General features: G+C 34.9%; 1 protein-coding gene and 1 long non-coding RNA gene across 3 annotated transcripts in view; one reads left to right on the forward strand and one right to left on the reverse strand.

The window, feature by feature from the left end:
* Positions 1–21,097, forward strand: part of LOC117164616 (LIM and SH3 domain protein F42H10.3) — a 42,444-nt gene that overhangs the window by 4,771 nt on the left and 16,576 nt on the right. For both annotated transcript variants that reach the window (XM_033347757.2, XM_033347758.2), the window contains exon 2: positions 9,718–9,812. In XM_033347757.2, the coding sequence (XP_033203648.1) occupies positions 9,718–9,812 (95 nt within the window). The remainder of the gene's footprint in view (positions 1–9,717; positions 9,813–21,097) is intronic.
* On the reverse strand, positions 14,061–16,125 carry LOC143302908 (uncharacterized). The gene is made up of 3 exons (XR_013058772.1): positions 14,786–16,125; positions 14,481–14,699; positions 14,061–14,392 (listed from the first exon to the last, which is right to left on the reverse strand). It is a non-coding gene; the product is annotated as an uncharacterized LOC143302908 (long non-coding RNA).

Consider the following 21,097-nt stretch of genomic DNA (forward strand, 5'->3'; position numbering starts at 1 on the left):
AAATTTGGGCTTTTGCCTCCTTGCTGTGCTTCCTTCTTGTCGTTCCTTCCCGTCGTGCATTGCCCTTCTCTTCTCTATTATTAATCTAATATTATAAATATATATAATATTAGATTGCAAAGGAATATCTACTCTGTAAGGTGGAAAAGAACGCAAAAGGATATAAAAATTGGCTGTTTCTTATTGTTTTCTAATTCGTAGTGGCAAAGTATTTGACCGATCTCGTTTATATTATGTATTTTTAGATTGCGATCTATAGATCGCTCTTTATTCCACGCGCACGTTATACGAATTTTTTCGTTGTATTGGATACTTTCACTGGGCTTGAAGCGCGTTCACAGTGTTTGTTCTATTTTTGCACGTTCGATCGTATATGTGGCGCGGTTATGGTGCAGCGCCGGATTCAAATAGTGTCTTGTTTCAATTTACACTACCCGCATCTGCGTACGGCCAGACATACGCATCCTGGTGTAGAAGCAATTAATCCTCGTCCCATTAACCGAGAAGGAACCGCTAGCTGCTTTTTTCACCACCCTCGGCATTGTTGATCCTCCTCCTCTCTGTTTTCTTCCCCCCTCCCCCTCCCCGTTACTTCTTTCTTTTTTCAAAAACACGCGCTATGATTAAATTAAGGCGTGGTCGAGGGCGAGGAGCGAACTTTTATCGTCTTCGCTTCCATGGAAATTGAACACGTTTGTTGTCATTTTGAATTTTTATCCTCGTAACTTTCAATTTTGGTGCATTCAAACTTATAAACTTTATCATTTGCAAATTTTCTCATTCTCAATTCATCAAACTTTCAAACTTGTACATTTTTTAATTTATAAATTTCACAGCTGATAAATTTTCAAATTGCATCGATAACAGTTCGAAGTTAGAATGAAATTTCACATATTCAAACGCTCACCTTTGCTTTGAATACCACTCGAATACGAAAGATCACCGCAACGAAAAATGGAAATGTCACGATAGCTCGGCAACAAATCCGAAACGATCATCTATCATACGACTATAGTAACGTGCTATGTGATCCTCAGGAATAACGTAGTTTAGTGAAATTATAATCGAATTCCAGGCTGAGGCTACTCGGTTGCGTGGGCCTGGCACACGGTTGCAACAGGTGGGAGTCATTCCCAACCTGTTGCGCCTACATCGCTTCAAAAATACATTGATTCGAGCCGAGCGTACGAACGTTTGCGCTCCGCTTGAGAGTCGAACCACAAATATTTGCTCGAATGTCTTTTACGTGATTCCATCGAGAAGAATATTTTTCATAGTTGAGAATATCCATGATCTCCACTTTGAAATTAGTCGAACGATATTCCTAATGATAAATAGCGAGGGCGTTAATCGATCAAACAAGAATCGTCGATTAAATAACATAAGAATAAATAATCATTAAAAAAAAATAATTATCTAAAAATGTCAAAAAACTCGATTAATTATGTATTTCCAAGAATTTAAAATGATCGATAATCGACGAAAAGTTACGTTATCTGTAGATAAAAATTTTATCTAAATTTCGAAGAATTTATTCTTGTTGAACAAAGAGAATTGTATTAGATAATAGAATGATCTGAGGTAATATCATGGGATGCACGATGTGATCTAGAAGAATGAGCCTTTTACTTTCCTGCATCCCCGGTTTCAGCCGTTAGAAATTTCTGTTATGCCAGCGATGCGACACGGCATCCGGTTGTTTCCCACCGGTTGTTGCGAAAACGCGAATAATTATTCTACGTGCGCGAGTAACATCTACTAGATACCTTTTAGTAGGAAAAAATCGAGAACCTCCTCGTTGCATTTCAATTCTCCGACGAGCTGCAACATACTAATTTATCACCACAAACCTGTATCCTCGGCGACATTTCTATAAATCTAAAACCACAAACTATTTCCCTTGCAAAGCAAAGAAAAAACTATCCGATAGAACTACCAACTCTGACGCCAGTTTCTACTTTCAACATCGCACTTTTATTCCTGACGAATCAACATCCTTGCCATTTGCAAGCGTAGCGAAACAAATCAAGTTGTATTCGTTCAAATTTCACCGCAAAATAATTTATACCTTCTTACAAAAACGTTTCAAGTATGGAATTATGTTTGAAATGATTCAAATTTCCCGCCACTTATATGCATTCGAAGCAGTTCGAATTCGTTTAAATTGCATCTCTAGATATAGATTAATCCCTGGTTTATGTATTAGCTTGTTCGAAAAGTTTCTTTCGTTTTATAAGGAAATAATAGACGCACAATGTTTTTTTGTTTTATATTAGTTTATTGAATTATGCACGAGCATAATAATAGAAATATAACGAAATGGATCAATTCAATAAAATAATATAAAACAGAAATTGTTCTTCATCTATTATCACTTTATGAAACGAAAGAAACTTTTCGGACAACCTAATAGATTAGGGACTAATGCTACATAGATTATTTAACTTATATAGATTAATTTTTAAACTTAATATTCTTACTTGAATTTCTTCAATTTATTTTTTCTTATCTTCTACATTAATTTTAACATAAACTTCGAACTATTTTTCCACGTCAAGAAATACTATCTTCATCCCTGGCAAGTCATTCAACATTAAATTTCATTCGATTTTGATTAAACTACTTCTATTCTGCAAGTTTTCATCGATCAGGAATAATAAAATAATGTACACCGATGAAATATGTACAACGTTTGATATTTAGAAGGTTAGAAAGGTCATACGGGATCATTTGGCTGTCATTGTCCGCGGAGAAGCGATTCGGCCGCGCCAACTTTCACTTTCAACGACGAAACGTCGCGCGATGCGATTCCATCGTGATAGTGTGATACGATTCCTTGCCTCTATGCGGTCGATTTAATTTCGCACGCCGCGCTTTCTTCCCGAGTAGGGAAGCATCCTTATACGGAAAAACCGCGCTGGTTATTCAACGTGCACGATTACACGACCGATTGTTACCATCCTCTGCTTCTGTTCCTTGTAATTGTGTAACATATGAGCGATCGTGGCTCGTACGAAAGCGAAATTCCTGCAATTTTTTACTTCCAATGTTGACAAAACTGACGTTTTATAGCTAAGCTATGGATATATACAGGGTGGTTGGTAACTGGTGTTACAAGCGGTAAGGGGGTGATTCTAGGCGAAAAAAGAAGTCGAAAATATAGAATAAACATTTTTCGTTCGAGGCTTTGTTTTCGAGAAAATCGACTTTGAATTTTCGGTCGGTACGCGTGCACTTTATCGCGTCTTGTTATAACAGATCTCACTGTAGATCGTTGTCTCGATGGAAAAATTGAAAAAAAAAAATTAAAAAAAAATTTTTATTCTATATTTTCGGCTTCTTTTTTCGCGTAGAAGCGTAGACGCGTTATAACGTACCGTACGCGTACCGAGCAAAAATTCAAAGTCGATTTTCTCGAAAACAAAGCCTCGAACGAAAAATTTGTATTCTATATTTTCGACTTCTTTTTTCGCCTAGAATCACCCCTTTTCGTTTGTACCACCAGTTACCAACCACCCTGTATATATATGTCAGTGCAAATATGTATAGAATGCACATAATGTAGAAAATATATGAATATTCAGAACAATGTGCAGGAGTGTTGAGGGGAAGAATCATTTAATCGATTACTGGTATCGATTTCGATAGAGCTTAATGGGTTTTATACTAAGTGCCATCATGATGATTAGGGGAATATTAACCCTTTGCACTCCTATGTCGAGTGTGACTCGACATCAGTTTTTATCTCAGGAGTTTCTTTGTCGAGTCCCACTCGACATTCTTTCATGTCCCACCTTATTTGCGAAAGAAAAGCAGGATTGCATCCTGGAAATTGTTTCAAGATATATCATACACTTAAAAATTACAGAATACAACAATAGTGTGAATAAAATTGGTATTTAAGTGAATTTTTTTCTTCCTTTGTTTATTTAAATTGTCTTATTTTTTAGTTAAAGTAAATTTCGAATAAAACACTTAAAAGGGTTGGCATATGCTGCTAAAGGAATTAAAATAAAATTCGGAGGTTTAGTCGGCAGTGGTGATTTCTCGATGGTATTAGATCATTCTATAATTAATGTAATTCTATGGAGTGAAACTGCAATTATTCGAAAGAAATTTCACTTAGTACTTGATTAGGTGAATCCATTTATTTCAACTTAAATTTCTACAATATAATATATTGTATAAATTAACAGTAGAATTACCACACCAGTCAAATTGACTGGTTTTACAATTTTATTTTAAAATTCCTACTTCGTGTTATATTTTTTTCCGCAATGATGTAATGACTTTCGCACCGATAACTAAAAGAATAATATAATGAGTTTTATTTTCTTTTTTATGTATTCAAACTGAAAATAATTTTGTATCAAGGCTACTTAAAACAACTGGTACTTGTCAAAGTGTAAAAGGGTTCTGCAATCTGTTTATCGACTCCCAATTAACCAGTTTCCTCGTTTCGTACAATTTGCCATACGTTTTGTGTGATACCGCGTATCATTCGATATGATGATATCAGTTATCAGGAAAATTCCGGATCGATCGCAAGATGCTAACACTAGCAATACCGCAGCAGTCGAAACGACTGGTTCTACAATATTATAAATGTGTCAGTCTTCGTTTAGGGATGATAACATGGAATTGTTTCTGTAAAAAAGTAATAAATCAATAAATATAAAAATATTCTATTATTACGTATTTTTTAAAGACCAGTGATTTTGGCTGGTTTTCGTAGAAATAGGTTCGTCTTAACTATCGGTAGTTTTAGCGTTAAAAATATATGTAAATATAAATAGGTAGATAAATGAAATGAAAAGTGAATACTTAAAACAACACGCATATACCCAAAGTGAACAGAGTTTAGGAACCAATATCAGTAAATATAAAAAAATATAGTTAAGCTTAATGGCTACGATCTTATGTATCATGCGATGTGATCAATTAACGGCATCGTTTTCATCGTAAAACATCGTAAAGCTCGATGACCATATTTGATCCTGGACAACGTTTATGGTGAGTAAAATGTCTTGCGAAATAAGGGATTGGTCGTTGCATGAGCGAAAAACATTCCAAAAACGAGTGAAAGTGCTCCGAGTACAATGTTCCATCGGGTTTTATCGTGTCGTTTGTGAATATCGACTGTATAATCGAATCGCAAACATCGTACATAATTGAGTAATCGAGTTAAGTTGCTACTCGTTGCTACCTCGTAAGATCGTTTTGGATGCGTACACGCAACCGTGAGTCCTCGGGAAATTTCATGACTCAAACGCGAACAAAATACGCAGCTATGTACACTACATTTTGATCACGTGTTCATTCGAGTAGTTTTTAAAGAATTTTCTAATTATTAATTAAATCGCGGATTTCGATGTATTTGTGGGAAATATAATATACAAAATACATAGAATATGTATAAATAACATATGTATAAATACATATGTGTACAAATATATATGTATAAATACATAGAATATGTATATGTAATAATAATAATATATGTATAAATAAGTATGAATAAATATAAAATTGTTATAATATTTAGAGGTTCAAATATATCTATATGTATATGTATCTAGATTCTATTTCTTGATTTGTATAAACATTTGCAATCTACTGATAATATCAGTAAATTTATAAACTACATTTTGTAAGTTACTACATAAGTAATTACATTTTATATGTCTACTGATAATATCAGTAAATTTATAAACTACATTCTATAAGTTACTACATAAGTAATTACATTTTATATGTCTACTGATAATATCAGTAAATTTATAAACTACATTTTATAAGTTTACTGATAATATCAGTAAATTTATAAACTACATTTTATAAGTTATAAATTCTTGTTACATGAAACAATTTCTACAGTTGTTTAATACTTATCGACTAAAACAATCAATTTGTAATTTAGAAAATACATCTGTAAAATTGATCAATCTTGTTACAATTATACAAAAGAATTTGTTAAGCGATAACTTGTGATCGACAATACCACTATCATTCTCTCAGCATTTTTGAAACATTTGCATAATTAAAATACCAATTACGTTGCCACAGATCTATCAAACTTTCTACAATTTTCCAAACCAAGTTTCTAATCTTAAATATCGCAATAATATTATCATATAATAAAATCATCATTTTCTTCGATTATTCACCGACTTGCAAGTAATTTCAGCAAAGTTACGCGTTCGTGACGTTCGCGAGTCGAATTTTTACTTGCAATCAAGTAACTAACTGTTCACTGTTCACTGATTTGAAAGCGGTACCACGAGCAATTACCGCTAATCGCGATTAAGTAATTGCAATTAAATTGAAACAACGAGATCCAGGGTGTGCGTCACGTGCTAGCCGGTCCCATAGCGTTCTCGACGTAAAGCACGATCGAAAGTGGCACTGCTAGCATTTGTTCGTGGCGCGATTAACATTGCCAGCACGATACAAATAAGGTACCGTTGCGTTTGTTCGACGATGCATTCCACCGTCTCACGGACTGACACTGACGACCTGCATCGTCTAGAAATCGAAACGTGACAAGATTGCTCAAGTACTTTTGCCATTGCTTCAACCGGTTACTATCTCTTCTTTTGCATTCCCGTGTTTTTCTCTCTTCTTTCCTGTGGTTGTTGGTTCGATTGAAATATTAAAATTTCAAATTTGGAGGTTTGAAATTTGAAACATGGACATGTGAAATTTGAAATATTGAAGAATTCGACATAGAAATTTAAAACTTTGAAACATTAGACATTGAAACTTGAAATTTGGTTAACTCATCGTATTTCGAGCCTACAGTGCAAATTGTATATCTTCTTAATTGTGTTTCATGCATTTTAGTGTTTTCCGATATTTCTCTTTAACAATTTAGTATACGCTTGAATATACAGGGTGGTTGGTAACTGGTGGTACAAACGGAAAGGGGGTGATTCTACGCGAAAAAAGAAGTCGAAAATATAGAATAAAAATTTTTCGTTCGAGGCTTTGTTTTCGAGAAAATCGACTTTGAATTTTTGCTCGGTACGCGTACGGTACGTTATAACGGATCTCACACGGAAAACGCGTCTACGCTTCTACGCGAAAAAAGAAGCCGAAAATATAGAATAAAAATTTTTTTTAATTTTTCCAGCGAGACAATGATCTACAGTGAGATCTGTTATAACAAGACGCGATAAAGTGCACGCGTACCCATCGAAAATTCAAAGTCGATTTTCTCGAAAACAAAGCCTCGAACGAAAAATTTTTATTCTATATTTTCGACTTCTTTTTTCGCCTAGAATCACCCTCTTTCCGCTTGTACCACCAGTTACCAATCACCCTGTATAATATATAGATGAATTATTTATATATTTTGTTGCTGTTTTTTCACGTAAGAGGTTGATTAACGATGATCGATGATACATTAGAGACCACAAAAGACTATCTTATCTACGCGGTAATTAGGGCATACGTAGTAACGTTTATCAGTTTTGGAAGGTTAATTAGCCAGCAATTTTGCTCTGCCTTTTAGTTTTCGATTTTACAATGCTTTGCAAGAACCATATAACTGCTAGGTAAAGTTGGCTCGTATGACAAAAAGATCAGATTGTCTTTCTTTTCTACCGTGGTTTGTATCGATTATTAAAGTGACCATTTTTGGTCAACGTTTATGTTAGATTATTAACATATTATTAAGTTTCATTATGTTAAAAAATGTGCGGGCCACAGTAGGTCGAAAAATAGTCAATAGTCTTCTATTTCTTAGGTAATTTTTACGTTTGAACTAGAATTCACTGGTTTTCGCGTTCTTTGCGACAATTTACACAAAAGGAGAGAAACTTTATCCTAAATACAATGAAACGTCTGGAGAATAAAAAGCGTTCAAGAGACAAGGCGTTTTTCACGAGGAATAATTATAACCCTTTGTTGACCGCGATCAAAGTTGACTCACACGCTCGTGAGTCATTTCTCTCTTTCCGGGTGTAGGCCTTCCCGCGATGGCCGTTCTACTCTAAGATCCGCGACCTTATTCGACATCTGACATCACCAGCAGCCTTGCTAATTATCGACCAGCAACTATGACGGCCTTCGGTTATCTCTGGGTCAGCTGTGAGAAACGTTCGACCGATGGATCTATACAGAACCAAACGCATTCCAAATCGAATTGTCGTTGTGATCTCTTTGGTAGAGTTACGACGCACGATGATTTACAAAACGAATTAATTTTCATAGATATCGTGTTTCTGATTTACGTTTACAGACTGCGAAATATGAAAATGTTTAGCAGGGGTTGTTCGAGGATATTTTCTTCTGGATATCTGCAATTGTTCGCGACCTTCGATAGAAAAACGATGATTACGTTTTTCACTCATTGAACGTTCGCCGATCTTATCGAAGAATACTATTTCACGCGTTTATTTATCATTAGAAAATGGATAGTTGGGTCAGAGTGCGTGCTTATTGTTGGCACGTGATAAATCCTCACGCGGAAAAGACAATGTTGGGAGGCTGCGTACTATCGTTTAGATGCTACCAATGAATAACAATGAAACAAAGGCATTGCCACGATTAGATGGCTTTTGTTCTCCTAGAAACCTACGAATAATGTTTCTTTCCTGCACGTGGGTGAAAATACGGCGAGCGAAACTGTTGGTTTTTGCGTATGATAGGAGACGAATGGTTCTTGGTATTCTTTTTTACTTTTATCGTACAGAATGTTTCATTTTACTTCTCAGTTTCTTCAGTCTGATACCAAAATACTGGATTTATATTCGAGCCGCTCAAAAATCTCATGAATCTTTCAAAATAAAGAAAATAGCTTGTTGCATGTTACACGATTTGATTACTTGGATATATAGTTAGCGTTCAGCTTCTTCAGAATCAAACGAGTCATTTCTATTTTTTTCTTTTTTTTTTATTATTTAATTTGTACTTTAGAATTTGTTTAGCTGGACAATTGGTAAATTTTTCTAATTTAATTGCTAAATAACATGTGGATGGCAACCCCCAGCGGGATACCATCTTTGAATTTGACTATTTTATTTCTTTAGCGAGGTTACTGGGGTGTTTTCTTTTTAGTCTTCTTTCTATGAGAGTTAGGCTCGCTTCAGCAGCCAGCTGGTTTGAATATGTTGCCGTTCTTTCCTTGTATTTTTCTGCGTACCTGCCGATTCCTTCTTTGACCGTTGGTCATTTCTATGATCGCAAGAATTGAGATATAATTTTGTTTATAGTAAGAAGATGACATAAATATTATACTATAGATACTTCGTGATAAATTAAAAAAAAAGAATCTTTTTAATATCATTTTTCTCTATCTTTTCTATGGAGTTGATCATATAAAAAAGAAGATGAACAATGTGCACAATATTCCTGGTATTAGGTTGTCCGAAATGTTTCTTTCCTTTTATAAGGAACTAAAAGACGCGCAATGTTCTTTGTTTTATATTAGTCTATCGAATTATGCACGAACATAATAATAGAAATAGAACGAAATGGACCGTACCTAACTCGATAAAATAATATAAAACAAATTATTGTTCATCTATTATCACCTTATGAAACGAAAGAAACTTTTCGGACAACCCAGTATTTCTGTCTTCTTTTTTATATATTTCCTCTTCTATTTTCTAAGTGTCTATAACATTTTACAAATATTCTGGTCAATGGTTCATTAATATGTATTTGTGTACAAAGTTCGAGGGGAAAACTCACTCAAAGATATATTTCTTGCAGATATGGCACAAACAGTGCTTCAAGTGTCAGGGTTGCGGCATGATTCTGAACATGCGGACGTACAAGGGTTTCAACAAACAGCCATACTGCGAGGCGTAAGTAGCACAGAATTCCTCACTTTATATTGCGACATGATGCACGATCCTATATTTTCTAAACAGAATAATGACTAGTTCGCTTAATTGCTCTTATCTATGTAATTAAAGCCAGAAGTTTATCATTTACTATAGATAGGAAATATTAAATAAACATCCTCCTTCTTGGATAATAAATTCCGATATATAGATCTATTTCTTTTTGATCTTTCGTTTAACTTTTGCTAATCCCAAACATTTCCATAAATCGCTTCTCCATTAGTTTCTCATTTAATAGATTTTCAAGCATTCGAACTCTTACTATTATCATCTTTCAAACTCCATGTTTCATAAACTTTTGTGACGAAGTCAAAGTTATTAATTCTTAGTTCAACTTCGTTCAACTTCTCCTTAATTGGAAATATTTATGTAAATCAGTTGTCATTGGTATCTTAAACAGACTCTTCAGGATCCAAACTCTAATGGCTCTAATTTCGTCGTGATTTATGAAATTATTAAAGTATAACAATTGCAATGGTAAAATTTAAGGGGAATAGAGTTTACCAGACATTCGTTCAACTTTTCCCTAATTTCAAGTATTAGGTTGTCCGAAAAGTCCCTTTCGTTTTATAAGCAAATAGTAGATGCACAACATTTTGTGTTTTATATTATTTTATTGAATTACGTTTGATCCATTTTATTCTACTACTTCTACTACAAAATGCATCATACATAAGTCCATAAAATAATATAAAATAAAAAACGTTGTGCATCTATTATTTCACTTATGAAGCGAAAGAAGCTTTTCGGACAATCTAATAGTTCTGTGAACGAATTACTCTATTACACAAATAATCTCGTAAACGGATTTTCAAGCATTCAAACAGTTAATTTTTATCATTTCTCGAACGTTATAAACTACATAATTCACGCCGTGACTAAACCAAGCTATTAATTCTTAATGACTAACAGCTACCTCATTTTCAATTAAATCATCGGTCACACGTGTACTCAGCTTCTTCAGCGTGTAATAAACTGCGAAGCTCGTGTTTAGACGAGAAAGAAAAATGATCGGTGAGAAAGAAACATGGATTCGTAAGAAATGGCCAGTTTTCATGGTTAGATGCAGTCGAGGTGGCGAAAGCGCGCGATTCTGCGGTCAGGATAACGTATAGTTGTCGTGTTTTCTCAACGGATCCTCCTTTTATCGTGGCTCCTTTCAGCTGCCGTGTCCTTGCCACGTCCACTGCGCTGTGTCGCGTCGTTGCGACTCATGGTCTCCAATAGGGATCTGAGTGAAAGGATCCGAAAGTGTATTGAGCGAACCAGGCATCGGTACGTGGGGAAACATGCCATCTGTTCCCCTGTGTTCTGGGAAACGTCGTTCTTTAGCTTCTGATAAGGAATTAGAAATTTGGAAGGAATTTAGGTTCGTTGCAGGCGAGCGGCTTGCGGCAGGCCGGCTTCGGGCGTTCAATTTTTCTTCCAGTTCAAACGAACGTTTTGCGTTAATTTGCCACCGCTTCGTATCACTGTTACTTCATTAGGTTGTCTGAAAAGTTTCTTTCGTTTTATGAGGAAATAATAGACGCACAATGTGTTTTTGTTTGATGTTATTGCGTCGAATTACGTACGATCCATCTTGTTCTGTTTGAGATGAACACCGGGACATTTCACAGACTTGGTTTCACGTTTGTATGAAGGTGCACTGTTGTACTCTGTATGTTAACTTTGAAAATTTAATAGAATAAAATTTTATCCCCTTTCGAGGGGAAAGATTTACATATATTATCGGTATATCAGTGTTATACATACAAAATGTCTCATCTACATTGAACAATAAATATTTATGTGCATGTTAGACTTAAGTTGTGAAAATAATATTGTAATTACTATGAGACATCAGTATGGAGAATATAATATAAGATTTAAAGTAAATGGGATAATATTTATTGAAATTGTGAAATGTTAGGTCGTTTGAAAAGTTTCTTTCGTTTTATAAGGAAATAATGGAAGCACGATATTTTCCGGTTTATATTATTTTATCGAATTACGTATGATCCATTTTGCTCTATCAAAATAAAGATCACAACGTTCGACAGATCAGGTTTCATGTTTGTATAAAGATGCGTCGTTGTAAAAGACGTGTCTGTAAAAGAAAGACGTTTTTCAGACAACCTAATATTTATTAATATAAATATTTATATTATTAATATAATATTCCCAATTTCATATTGATAATATTTTATACTTTTATATTTTATAAAAATTTATATCTGTTGGGAATTGTGGATCTTAATCGCCGAAATAAATGTGTAACAACACTTGGATTACACTTAGAATTGATATGAAAATAGTTTCAGATTTATTTAATATGTGATTTGCAAGATCTTCGTCAATATACATTTGCACGAGTCTCAGCATTCTCTTTGTCTCACCATCTTCTTTACCACGCTACCAACGGAACAATTGCATTCATCTGTTTTACGAGACGCTGTGCACGCACATATTAGGTCGTCCGAAAAGTATCTTTCGTTTTATAAGGAAATAATGGATGCACTATATTTCCCGTTTTATATTATTTTATCGAATTACCTATGATTCATTTTGTTCTATCAAAATAAAGATCGCAACCTTTGACAGATCAGGTTTCATGTTTGTATAAAGATGTATCGTTGTAAAAGACGTGTCTGTAAAAGAAAGACACTTTTCGGACAACCTAATAACATTCGTTTGCACCGGGCCTTAGAAGAAGTTGGAAATACTCAAATTGAATTCATCCATAATTAGATACACTTATTTTCGCGTTATATTATAATCATCGTTATTATTCATATATCATCAATATTCATATATAATCAACTGAAATAAAATTCGCGGTGGATGAGCGCACCATATTTGTATAAAATTCCTTTCGATATGTTTGCAAATGTTGATCATCAGCGTTACTAAAAAAAAAAAAAAAAAAAAAAAAATAAGTGCAGTTACTGCTTATTTATCGTCGGTTGACACGTTGAAATTGATTTCAAGTACCACTCAATTTCGTGTCACTGACGTAGATCAGTTGGAATATACGAGGGGAAGGCCGAGGAGAAAGCGTGCGAGATTTAATGCTTTTTCGTGATAACTTCTCCACAATATGTTTTTTTAGACTCGTCCAATTGAAATATATTATCAAACAGCGATATTACCAATAAATAATATTTGAATAATCAGTATCACTCGGTGTCGTTGAATTGTGTATTGAATTTTGTATTTTTCAAATATTCCACACTTATCAAATCAATAGCACTGGATTCTTCAAAATCGAACAACGTAATTCATGATCCAGGTCGATCCAGGAGACGATCGGTATGCACAGCGTTTTACCGTAAAGCAGTGACTCGCGCAGTATTCCGAGTGAGCATCTGCGATGATGAAATCCTTCGAAACGCGTATCGAATCTGCGTTTCTCCGGCGTTTTGTGTCTTTTCGCCACGTAACGGCCTGCAATTTGCACGAATACTAGGTCGTTCCGTTGCCACGGGGAAACGAAATTTCTGCAACGTCCTCGCTTGATTGCGCGCATATTGACGATACCTTGCGAGGCTTTAAGAAATCGAAGAACACGCGAACGTTACGATTTTCTCGATCATTATTTATAGATCATGGATTTCTAATACACGACCGAAGTTGAATTTTATCTTTATATTCCGTGTGAATGAAATTTGCAATTTTTATGGTTCATGGTTGGTAACTAGTGGTACAAGTGGAAAGGGGGTGATTCTACGCGAAAAAAGAAGTCGAAAATATAGAATAACAATTTTTCGTTTGAGGCTTCGTTCTCGAGAAAATCGACTTTGAATTTTGGCTCGGCACGCGTCCACTTTATCGCGTCTCGTTATAACGGATCTCACTGTAGATCGTTGTCTCGATGGAAAAATTAAAAAAAAATGTTTTTATTCTATATTTTCGGCTTCTTTTTTCGCGTAGAAGCGTAGACGCGTTTTTCGCGTGAGATCCGTTATAACGTACCATACGCGTACCGAGCGAAAATTCAAAGTCGATTTTCTCGAAAACAAAGCCTCAAACGAAAAATTTGTATTCTATATTTTCGACTTCTTTTTTCGCGTAGAATCACCCCCTTTCCGCTTGTACCACCAGTTGTCAACCACCCTGTATATTGTACATATACATATATACAGTCAATCTATAAACTTCTATATATACCCATCAAATTTTGTATAATGGGATTATCGAAAGAAATAAAAAATACATTTCGTCGTAGAATCGTCTGTTATTCTATAAATTTTGTTATTTTTTTAAGTTCGGTTAATAGGAATTTCAAATTTCAAATTTTCAAGTTCCAAATTTAAAGAACTTTTGTAACTGTGTAATATTTCACGGTTCGTTGTTTCATTTTTTCCTTCCTCGAAGAAGGAAGTACATTTGCTCGGTAAAGAACAACTGCAACTTGCAGAAGTCACGTTATAAGAAGATAGATCTCGTTAAACCATCCGACATCTGCTTTTCGTCGGAATCTTCATCTTCATCTCCATCGTTTAAAGAACAACTGCACGTTGTCCTCGTTTGTAGAATCATCCTGTAGAAATTCGAATATCCTGCGTGCATATAATTAGTGGAACCGATATAGCAAAGTCGTAAATTAAAACACTATGTGGACATCGATTGATGCAGCCGCATACTTACGCATCTTATAAAAGTGCTTTGATTCTGTGTCGAAAACTCAGCTTCCATTATGTAGAGAATAACATACGGCTTCTACCAATTACACCAAACGTGACTATAAGGTGGAGAAGAAAAATTACGCGAATCGAACGGTTTATGAGGCGGCATCGCGTTCCTCGCTACGGCAATGACAGAGTGCATGTGTCGAGCAATGCGTGGCGAATCAGACGGTGCGATGGTCTGAATAAGCAAAGCAGAACACGTGTGAGTCGTGAGATTCATTCATTCGTCTGGCATCCTCCCGCTCGGTCCTGCTCACCCCTCACCTTCATTTCCCTTGCTCTTTATCTTCCCCCTTTCTCGCGTCTGTCCACCGTTCATTTAATTTTTATGAGCCCGTATATATGAGCAACGTACGTTGTCTGCTAGTTAGATGACCTCCTTCGCCCCAGTATTCGTTCATACAAAAAGAATATCAAAAAGAACACAATATCTTTACGCAATTTTCAATTTAAGGCTGATTATTGAAAGTGATAATTGAAATGATTCGCATAGACAAAAAAGGAAATTTCTCACAGTTACCGTTAAATACACAATTCTAATCACTTCTAATTGCTAAGGATTTCAAGAGATTCGATTAATGAAATTTTCCACATATACACGCTATAAAACTTATCCAAATTATACTAAAAACTGATGCGAATAAAGGAATTATCTCTAAGAGATTAAGGTTCCGAGTAAAAGGAATTAACACGTCTTCCTCGATTAACAGCTTCCACGAATTGCAAAACGTGGATGCAGCATGGAAAGATATCATAATGAAACTTGTATTTAATCCTTAAACAGAATCCAAGATTAGATACTAGAGAATTACATACAGCTGTTATCACGATTTTTCAATTTTCCATTGCATATCATCCTTCCTACCAATTTCATTTGTTCGCCAAAGCTGGTCCAATCCAACCATGTCTCCAGCAGATGTTTCCCACGTCGTGAAGCGCGCGAAAACAATTTGAATTAAGCGAAACGTTTCCCCTGGTTGATGTACTGTTGCTTACAAATGCGCGCGAACACTTGTTCCGGGTTCTGTCGTCGCGCGACGCGCGCAGAATTAACTACACCCGGCAAATGCCTATGGCAAAAGGTAACACGTGTTTCTTCGTGGCCGCTTTTGTTCCACCGACGCGACAGTTCCTTTCCTCGTCTTCCGTTCTCCATCGGCGTCTTTCCTCTGCGTCTTTCCTCCGCGTCTGTCGCGCCTCTCTTCGCCAACTGCTATTTTTTTTTTAATTCTTTCTTCCTCCCTTTCCTTTCGTTATCATAGTAATTGACAGGATGGCACAGGCACGTAGACGCGCTTAGTCATTATGCTGGTTGAGCGATACCTGCGTTCCTCGCTGTTTTAATTAAACGTTTCAGCAACGATGATGGCGATGCTCGATAAGGACGCGTGCGGAAACGTTAGAAATGAAAACGATCGTTGTTTCCCGCGGATGAAAGCACCTTGGATACGAAGCTATGCAACGTAATTGCCGGCAGATTGAGATTTTAATTGCCCGTAATTAATACATTTTACGTTTGCCGCATGTTCAGATGTGGAATCATCGCGGCTGGTCTTCTGCAAATCATTGTATTCTGAGATAACGGAAAGAATGTTTAGAATCGATTTACATGGATTTATATTGTTTAATAGTAGGATTGTGCGCACTGGTGGACATTGTGTTGCTAAATATAACATCTGAATTTTGAATAACGTAGGTTCAGTTATACATGCGTGGAATTCTTTCTTGGAGAAAAACAAGAATAAAGATTGCGAGAAATTATTATATTTATAATCAGAGAATGTTGTCTCTGTTTCTTAATATCTTAATCTTAATGTTTATAAAAGCAGTTCAATATAAATTATCTTCTCTGACGCGAAAACAAATTTATTCGATTATCTGTATAGTTTGATTATCCGAGTAGCGTGTATTATAATTAGCTCGGATAATTAAAGTTCTGCCATATTATCAAACTTGTTATTTTCATCGTTATGCAAGAGAATTTATTGACACTGATAACTTGTAACTTGTAAACTCCTGCTAGTGATACTAGCTCGATCGTACAACGTTTAGATTTTCCCTTTCTGCTGCAGATCATTTTCTACGATGTTTTTAATGATTGAGAAAACTTGTGAAGTGTTGGAATTTCCATAATTTATTGAGAAGTTAGTCATCGTTTCCTTCCAGTAGCGTTATCCACGGTTGCCCGGTAGTCGAATGATCGCGTCTCCTCCGAATTTCAACTCTTCGTTGGGAAATGATGTCATCCTCCGGATCGTCATCGGTTCACCACGAATGAATCACTTCCCTTTGCCTCGTTCTTCTCTATTTAGAGGAGGCATGCAGCGTGGCTGCGGTTCACCTCAGAACAACTTGGCACACTCTCATAATCGTCGGTCCTTTCTCTAATTGCCAGTCATTAGTATCGTTCTGCAGTTTCTCCGATTGCTAATCTCACGTGATCACTTGAAAAACAATTAAAGAAGCTGCTGTAAGAATGAGATTTCACTTTCTAATCATTTGAATAGACCAACTCAGAATTATTCAAAATCGAATCACTTTTCGAAACGCGCTATAAAATCATAGCCAACCGATATTCGTGTTAATAAACTTTTACAACTTCTGAATGTATGGAAACTGTGAGTATGAAATATGCGTAGCTGATTGAGAATTAATGTAAATGCATACATCGTTATTTTCCATAAAATAGCGTTCTACGTTTATTATTATTCGGAATTCATTATACCATAAGTCATGGGAACGTAACATGCGTAACAGTGAGTAAAGTTGTAATGTAATTAACTATGAAGCTAAAGCAATAATTCTATGTGAATATCACATATTTAAGACTAAACATTGAGCAGTGAAACACACCTTTATTTAAATCAATATTTTAAGGAAATTTCATTTTAATTTTCTACATTCTTTTTCCTCCGTTTTGTTGGAAGCAACGACTTTAGTTTAGAACAGTACGTTGAACAAAAATGTCACGGTAGCGTAAAACGAGACACAAGGGCCGGGAATAAAATACGAACTGAGGAAGAAACTCGAGAACACACATATGTGTATATGCATAATCTGAAACAGTGGTCGTTATGCATTGCGTATGTGTAATATATTTATGTACGTAAATTACGCTCGTTACACGGTCGTACGTCTCTCTAAATCGTTCCATTATTCATTCGTTTTATTAAAATCGCTTTTAAATGTTATGTATATGATCAAGATATTTAAATGAACCGCATATTAACTTGTACAGGATGATCGTTATATTTAACCGTCTTCTCATTTCGAGTTTTGCTGCTGAATTTGAATTTGCGCATGTTTTACGTATGATAAAGTATCAGTTATGAAATAAAAAATGCGATAAGAGTTATATTATTTCTGATAGCGTCGCGTACAGATACGAATACCGCTTTTCAAGTATAAGGGTGTTTCAAGGTCAATCTTTTCTCGTTCTGAAAAGCTCACGTCAGAAGAAAGCAAATTACACTTCAATGACGTTATTTTGAAATCTTCGTATAACGATAAAAAAGATAAACTTTAAGGTTACGATAGTAATTCGATTAACAGTTCTCTCAAGTTTTCAAATAGACAGAGTGTATTTAACATTGCTCTATCAAGATAGAACGCGAAGAATGTCGCATCAGGATAAAGAATCTGCAACACAAAGGTGTTTCAAGGTTCCAATTTTTCGCTTTTTAAAGAGAAAAGAAGTCCGGTGACGTTATCTTGAAATCTTTTCAATGATTCGCTATATTATGCCGTTTGGCTCATCTTCCTGCGGAGATAGGACAAAATTTCGCACATTTAAAGAAAAATTCTCATAAAGGATATAACCCAACAAACACGAAGATGGTACCCCGCTGGGGGTAGCCGCCCACATGACGATCAAACAGCTAAAAAATTCTACCAAATGTCCAAATTGGACAAATTGTGAATGTGAAATATTAAATAAAAAAAAAAAATTTTTTTAAGAAAATTCGTATGAGTCGAGTTCGTATTGAATTAACGGCTCAATGAAATTCGCAAATATATGTACTATATTCGCAATAAGGATAGAATTGTAAAAAGTGGTTCCATACTAAACTTTTAAGCTCTATACTCCGCACGTGAGAAATTCGCATCGCCGAAGAAAAAATGCCGGAAGTATTGGCGTCGTTAAATCGCGTGGCCTCAACTCGGAGTAATTTAACAGCTAAGAGTAAAAGGGGTGGCCAGCGTAGCGTGACCCGACTGCGTGGCTACGGTGAACCGACCTTGTCCCACAATGCACCTTTAAACCCCACCATAGTTGAGACAACTCGGCCTAAGTGTAATTTTACAACCCTGTATCAGACAAGCTTTCTTGTCGTGTTACTTGCAACAGACTGCACTTCGTACGACGCGAATAACGCTTATGGGAAGTAATTATGTTTTTCATTTTTAACCTGTTAATTGGATCGCTTCTTAAGTAGCAACTTTCACTATTCGGAAATGAGTAATTAATAGACTGCGGATGTCTAGACAAACCGTTTTTTTTCTAACTTTTAATTTTTCTTAATTACACCATTTTTTTTAAAACTAGGAACTACTAAAATTACGAAATCAGTAGATTGTAAATTTGATTAGTAGGTTGAGAATATTTATGCAAATTCTTATTTTTCAGAATTTTGTTGAGTTTTCTTACATTTGGGATTGTTGTATAGATAGAAGTTTGTTTTAGTCCTTGAATATTATTTTTCGAAATCAGGGGCTTTGTTACGAAAAGAGATTATATATATAATTTCTTATATAATGTTATATATAATATTATATATGTTTACATCTTTGTATTTCCACCTCACAGCCTTGAAAAAGATTTCGTTTGCAGTCTCTACAATGTCGATCTACTTAATCTATACCTATACCTGTATCTATACCTATAATTTTACGTGTTCTGCTTAGTCTAGTTTCTTACCTTTGCTTTCAAAGAGAAGATTATAAACAGACAGATACTTGGGTAAATTTAATATTTTTATATTTTATCAATTTTATATTTTTATGAACATACTCGGAGAAATTTGAAATTAAATCTCTTCTACTAAATATTATAATTTTTCATCTGTATTCATCTGTATTCTTTACAGCCTTACATATTTAAATCTCCCGTATATAAATGCATAAATATTCGCGATCTATTAATTAATAAAGCTAAACCAGTTTCAATTATCAATTTTAATTCTTGCGAATATAGATACAATTTATTTTATATATACAAATACGCAGAAACGAAACCATGATTAAAATATAAAAACTTTAAAATATGAAAACATCTGTATTCATCTGTATTCTTTACACCCTTACATATTTAAATCTCCCGTATATAAATGCATAAACATTCGCGATCTATTAATTAATAAAGCTAAACCAGTTCCAATTATCAATTTTAATTCTTGCGAATATAGATACAATTTATTTTACACATACAAATACGCAGAAACGAAACCATGATTAAAATATAAAAACTTTAAAATATGAAAACATCTGTATTCATCTGTATTCTTTACACCCTTACATATTTAAATCTTCCGTATATAAATGCATAAGTATTCGCAGTCTATTAATTAATAAAGCTAAACCAGTTTCAATTATCAATTTTAATTCTTGCGAATATAGATACAATTTATTTTACATATAGAAATATACAGAAACGAAACCATGATTAAAATATAAAAACTTTAAAATATGAAAACATCTGTATTCATCTGTATTCTTTACACCCTTACATATTTAAATCTCCCGTATATAAATGCATAAATATTCGCAATCTATTAATTAATAAAGCTAAACCAGTTTCAATTATCAATTTTAATTCTTGCGAATATAGATACAATTTATTTTACATATACAAATACGCAGAAACGAAACCATGATTAAAATATAAAAACTTTAAAATATGAAAACATCTGTATTCATCTGTATTCTTTACACTCTTACATATTTAAATCTCCCGTATATAAATGCATAAACATTCGCGATCTATTAATTAATAAAGCTAAACCAGTTTCAATTATCAATTTTAATTCTTGCGAATATAGATACAATTTATTTTACATATACAAATATACAGAAACGAAACCACGATTAAAATATAAAAACTTTTTATATGAAGAAATCACAAGGTCGAGAAGATCTGTGATCCGGAGAACGAATTAACTCGTCTGCTCCGAGTTAATAGGTTAACCGAAGCATCTCAGCTCGAAACTCAATCGTCGTTCGATCGATCGAGTTCTTTGATACGCGACATTTCAATTCGTTCACAGTGGCACGCTGTCTCTCCTCGTCGATATCTTTACGGGCTCGAGAGGGACACAAGCCCGAAGAAGAAAAAGTGGGAATCTCGTTTCGGCCTTCGTTGGAATTCGAGTAATGCGGTCGAAGTAAGGCTTCGTTCGGTCTCTGTGCCGACACTGCTAGGCAGGCTACTTCCGAAGCCATTCTCGCGATTCCTGCCAGCGGTTACGGAATCCAATAAGACCAGTCTCGGAAAATTTCTCCCCAACGAGACGTCATTGGAAAAAGGAGACCTTGTGGTTGTCTACTGCAGGACCGGTATACCTGTCCATGCCACGATCG

The sequence above is a fragment of the Bombus vancouverensis genome, chromosome 7 (assembly GCF_051014615.1).
Source record: "Bombus vancouverensis nearcticus chromosome 7, iyBomVanc1_principal, whole genome shotgun sequence".
NCBI classification, from domain to species: domain Eukaryota; kingdom Metazoa; phylum Arthropoda; class Insecta; order Hymenoptera; family Apidae; genus Bombus; species Bombus vancouverensis.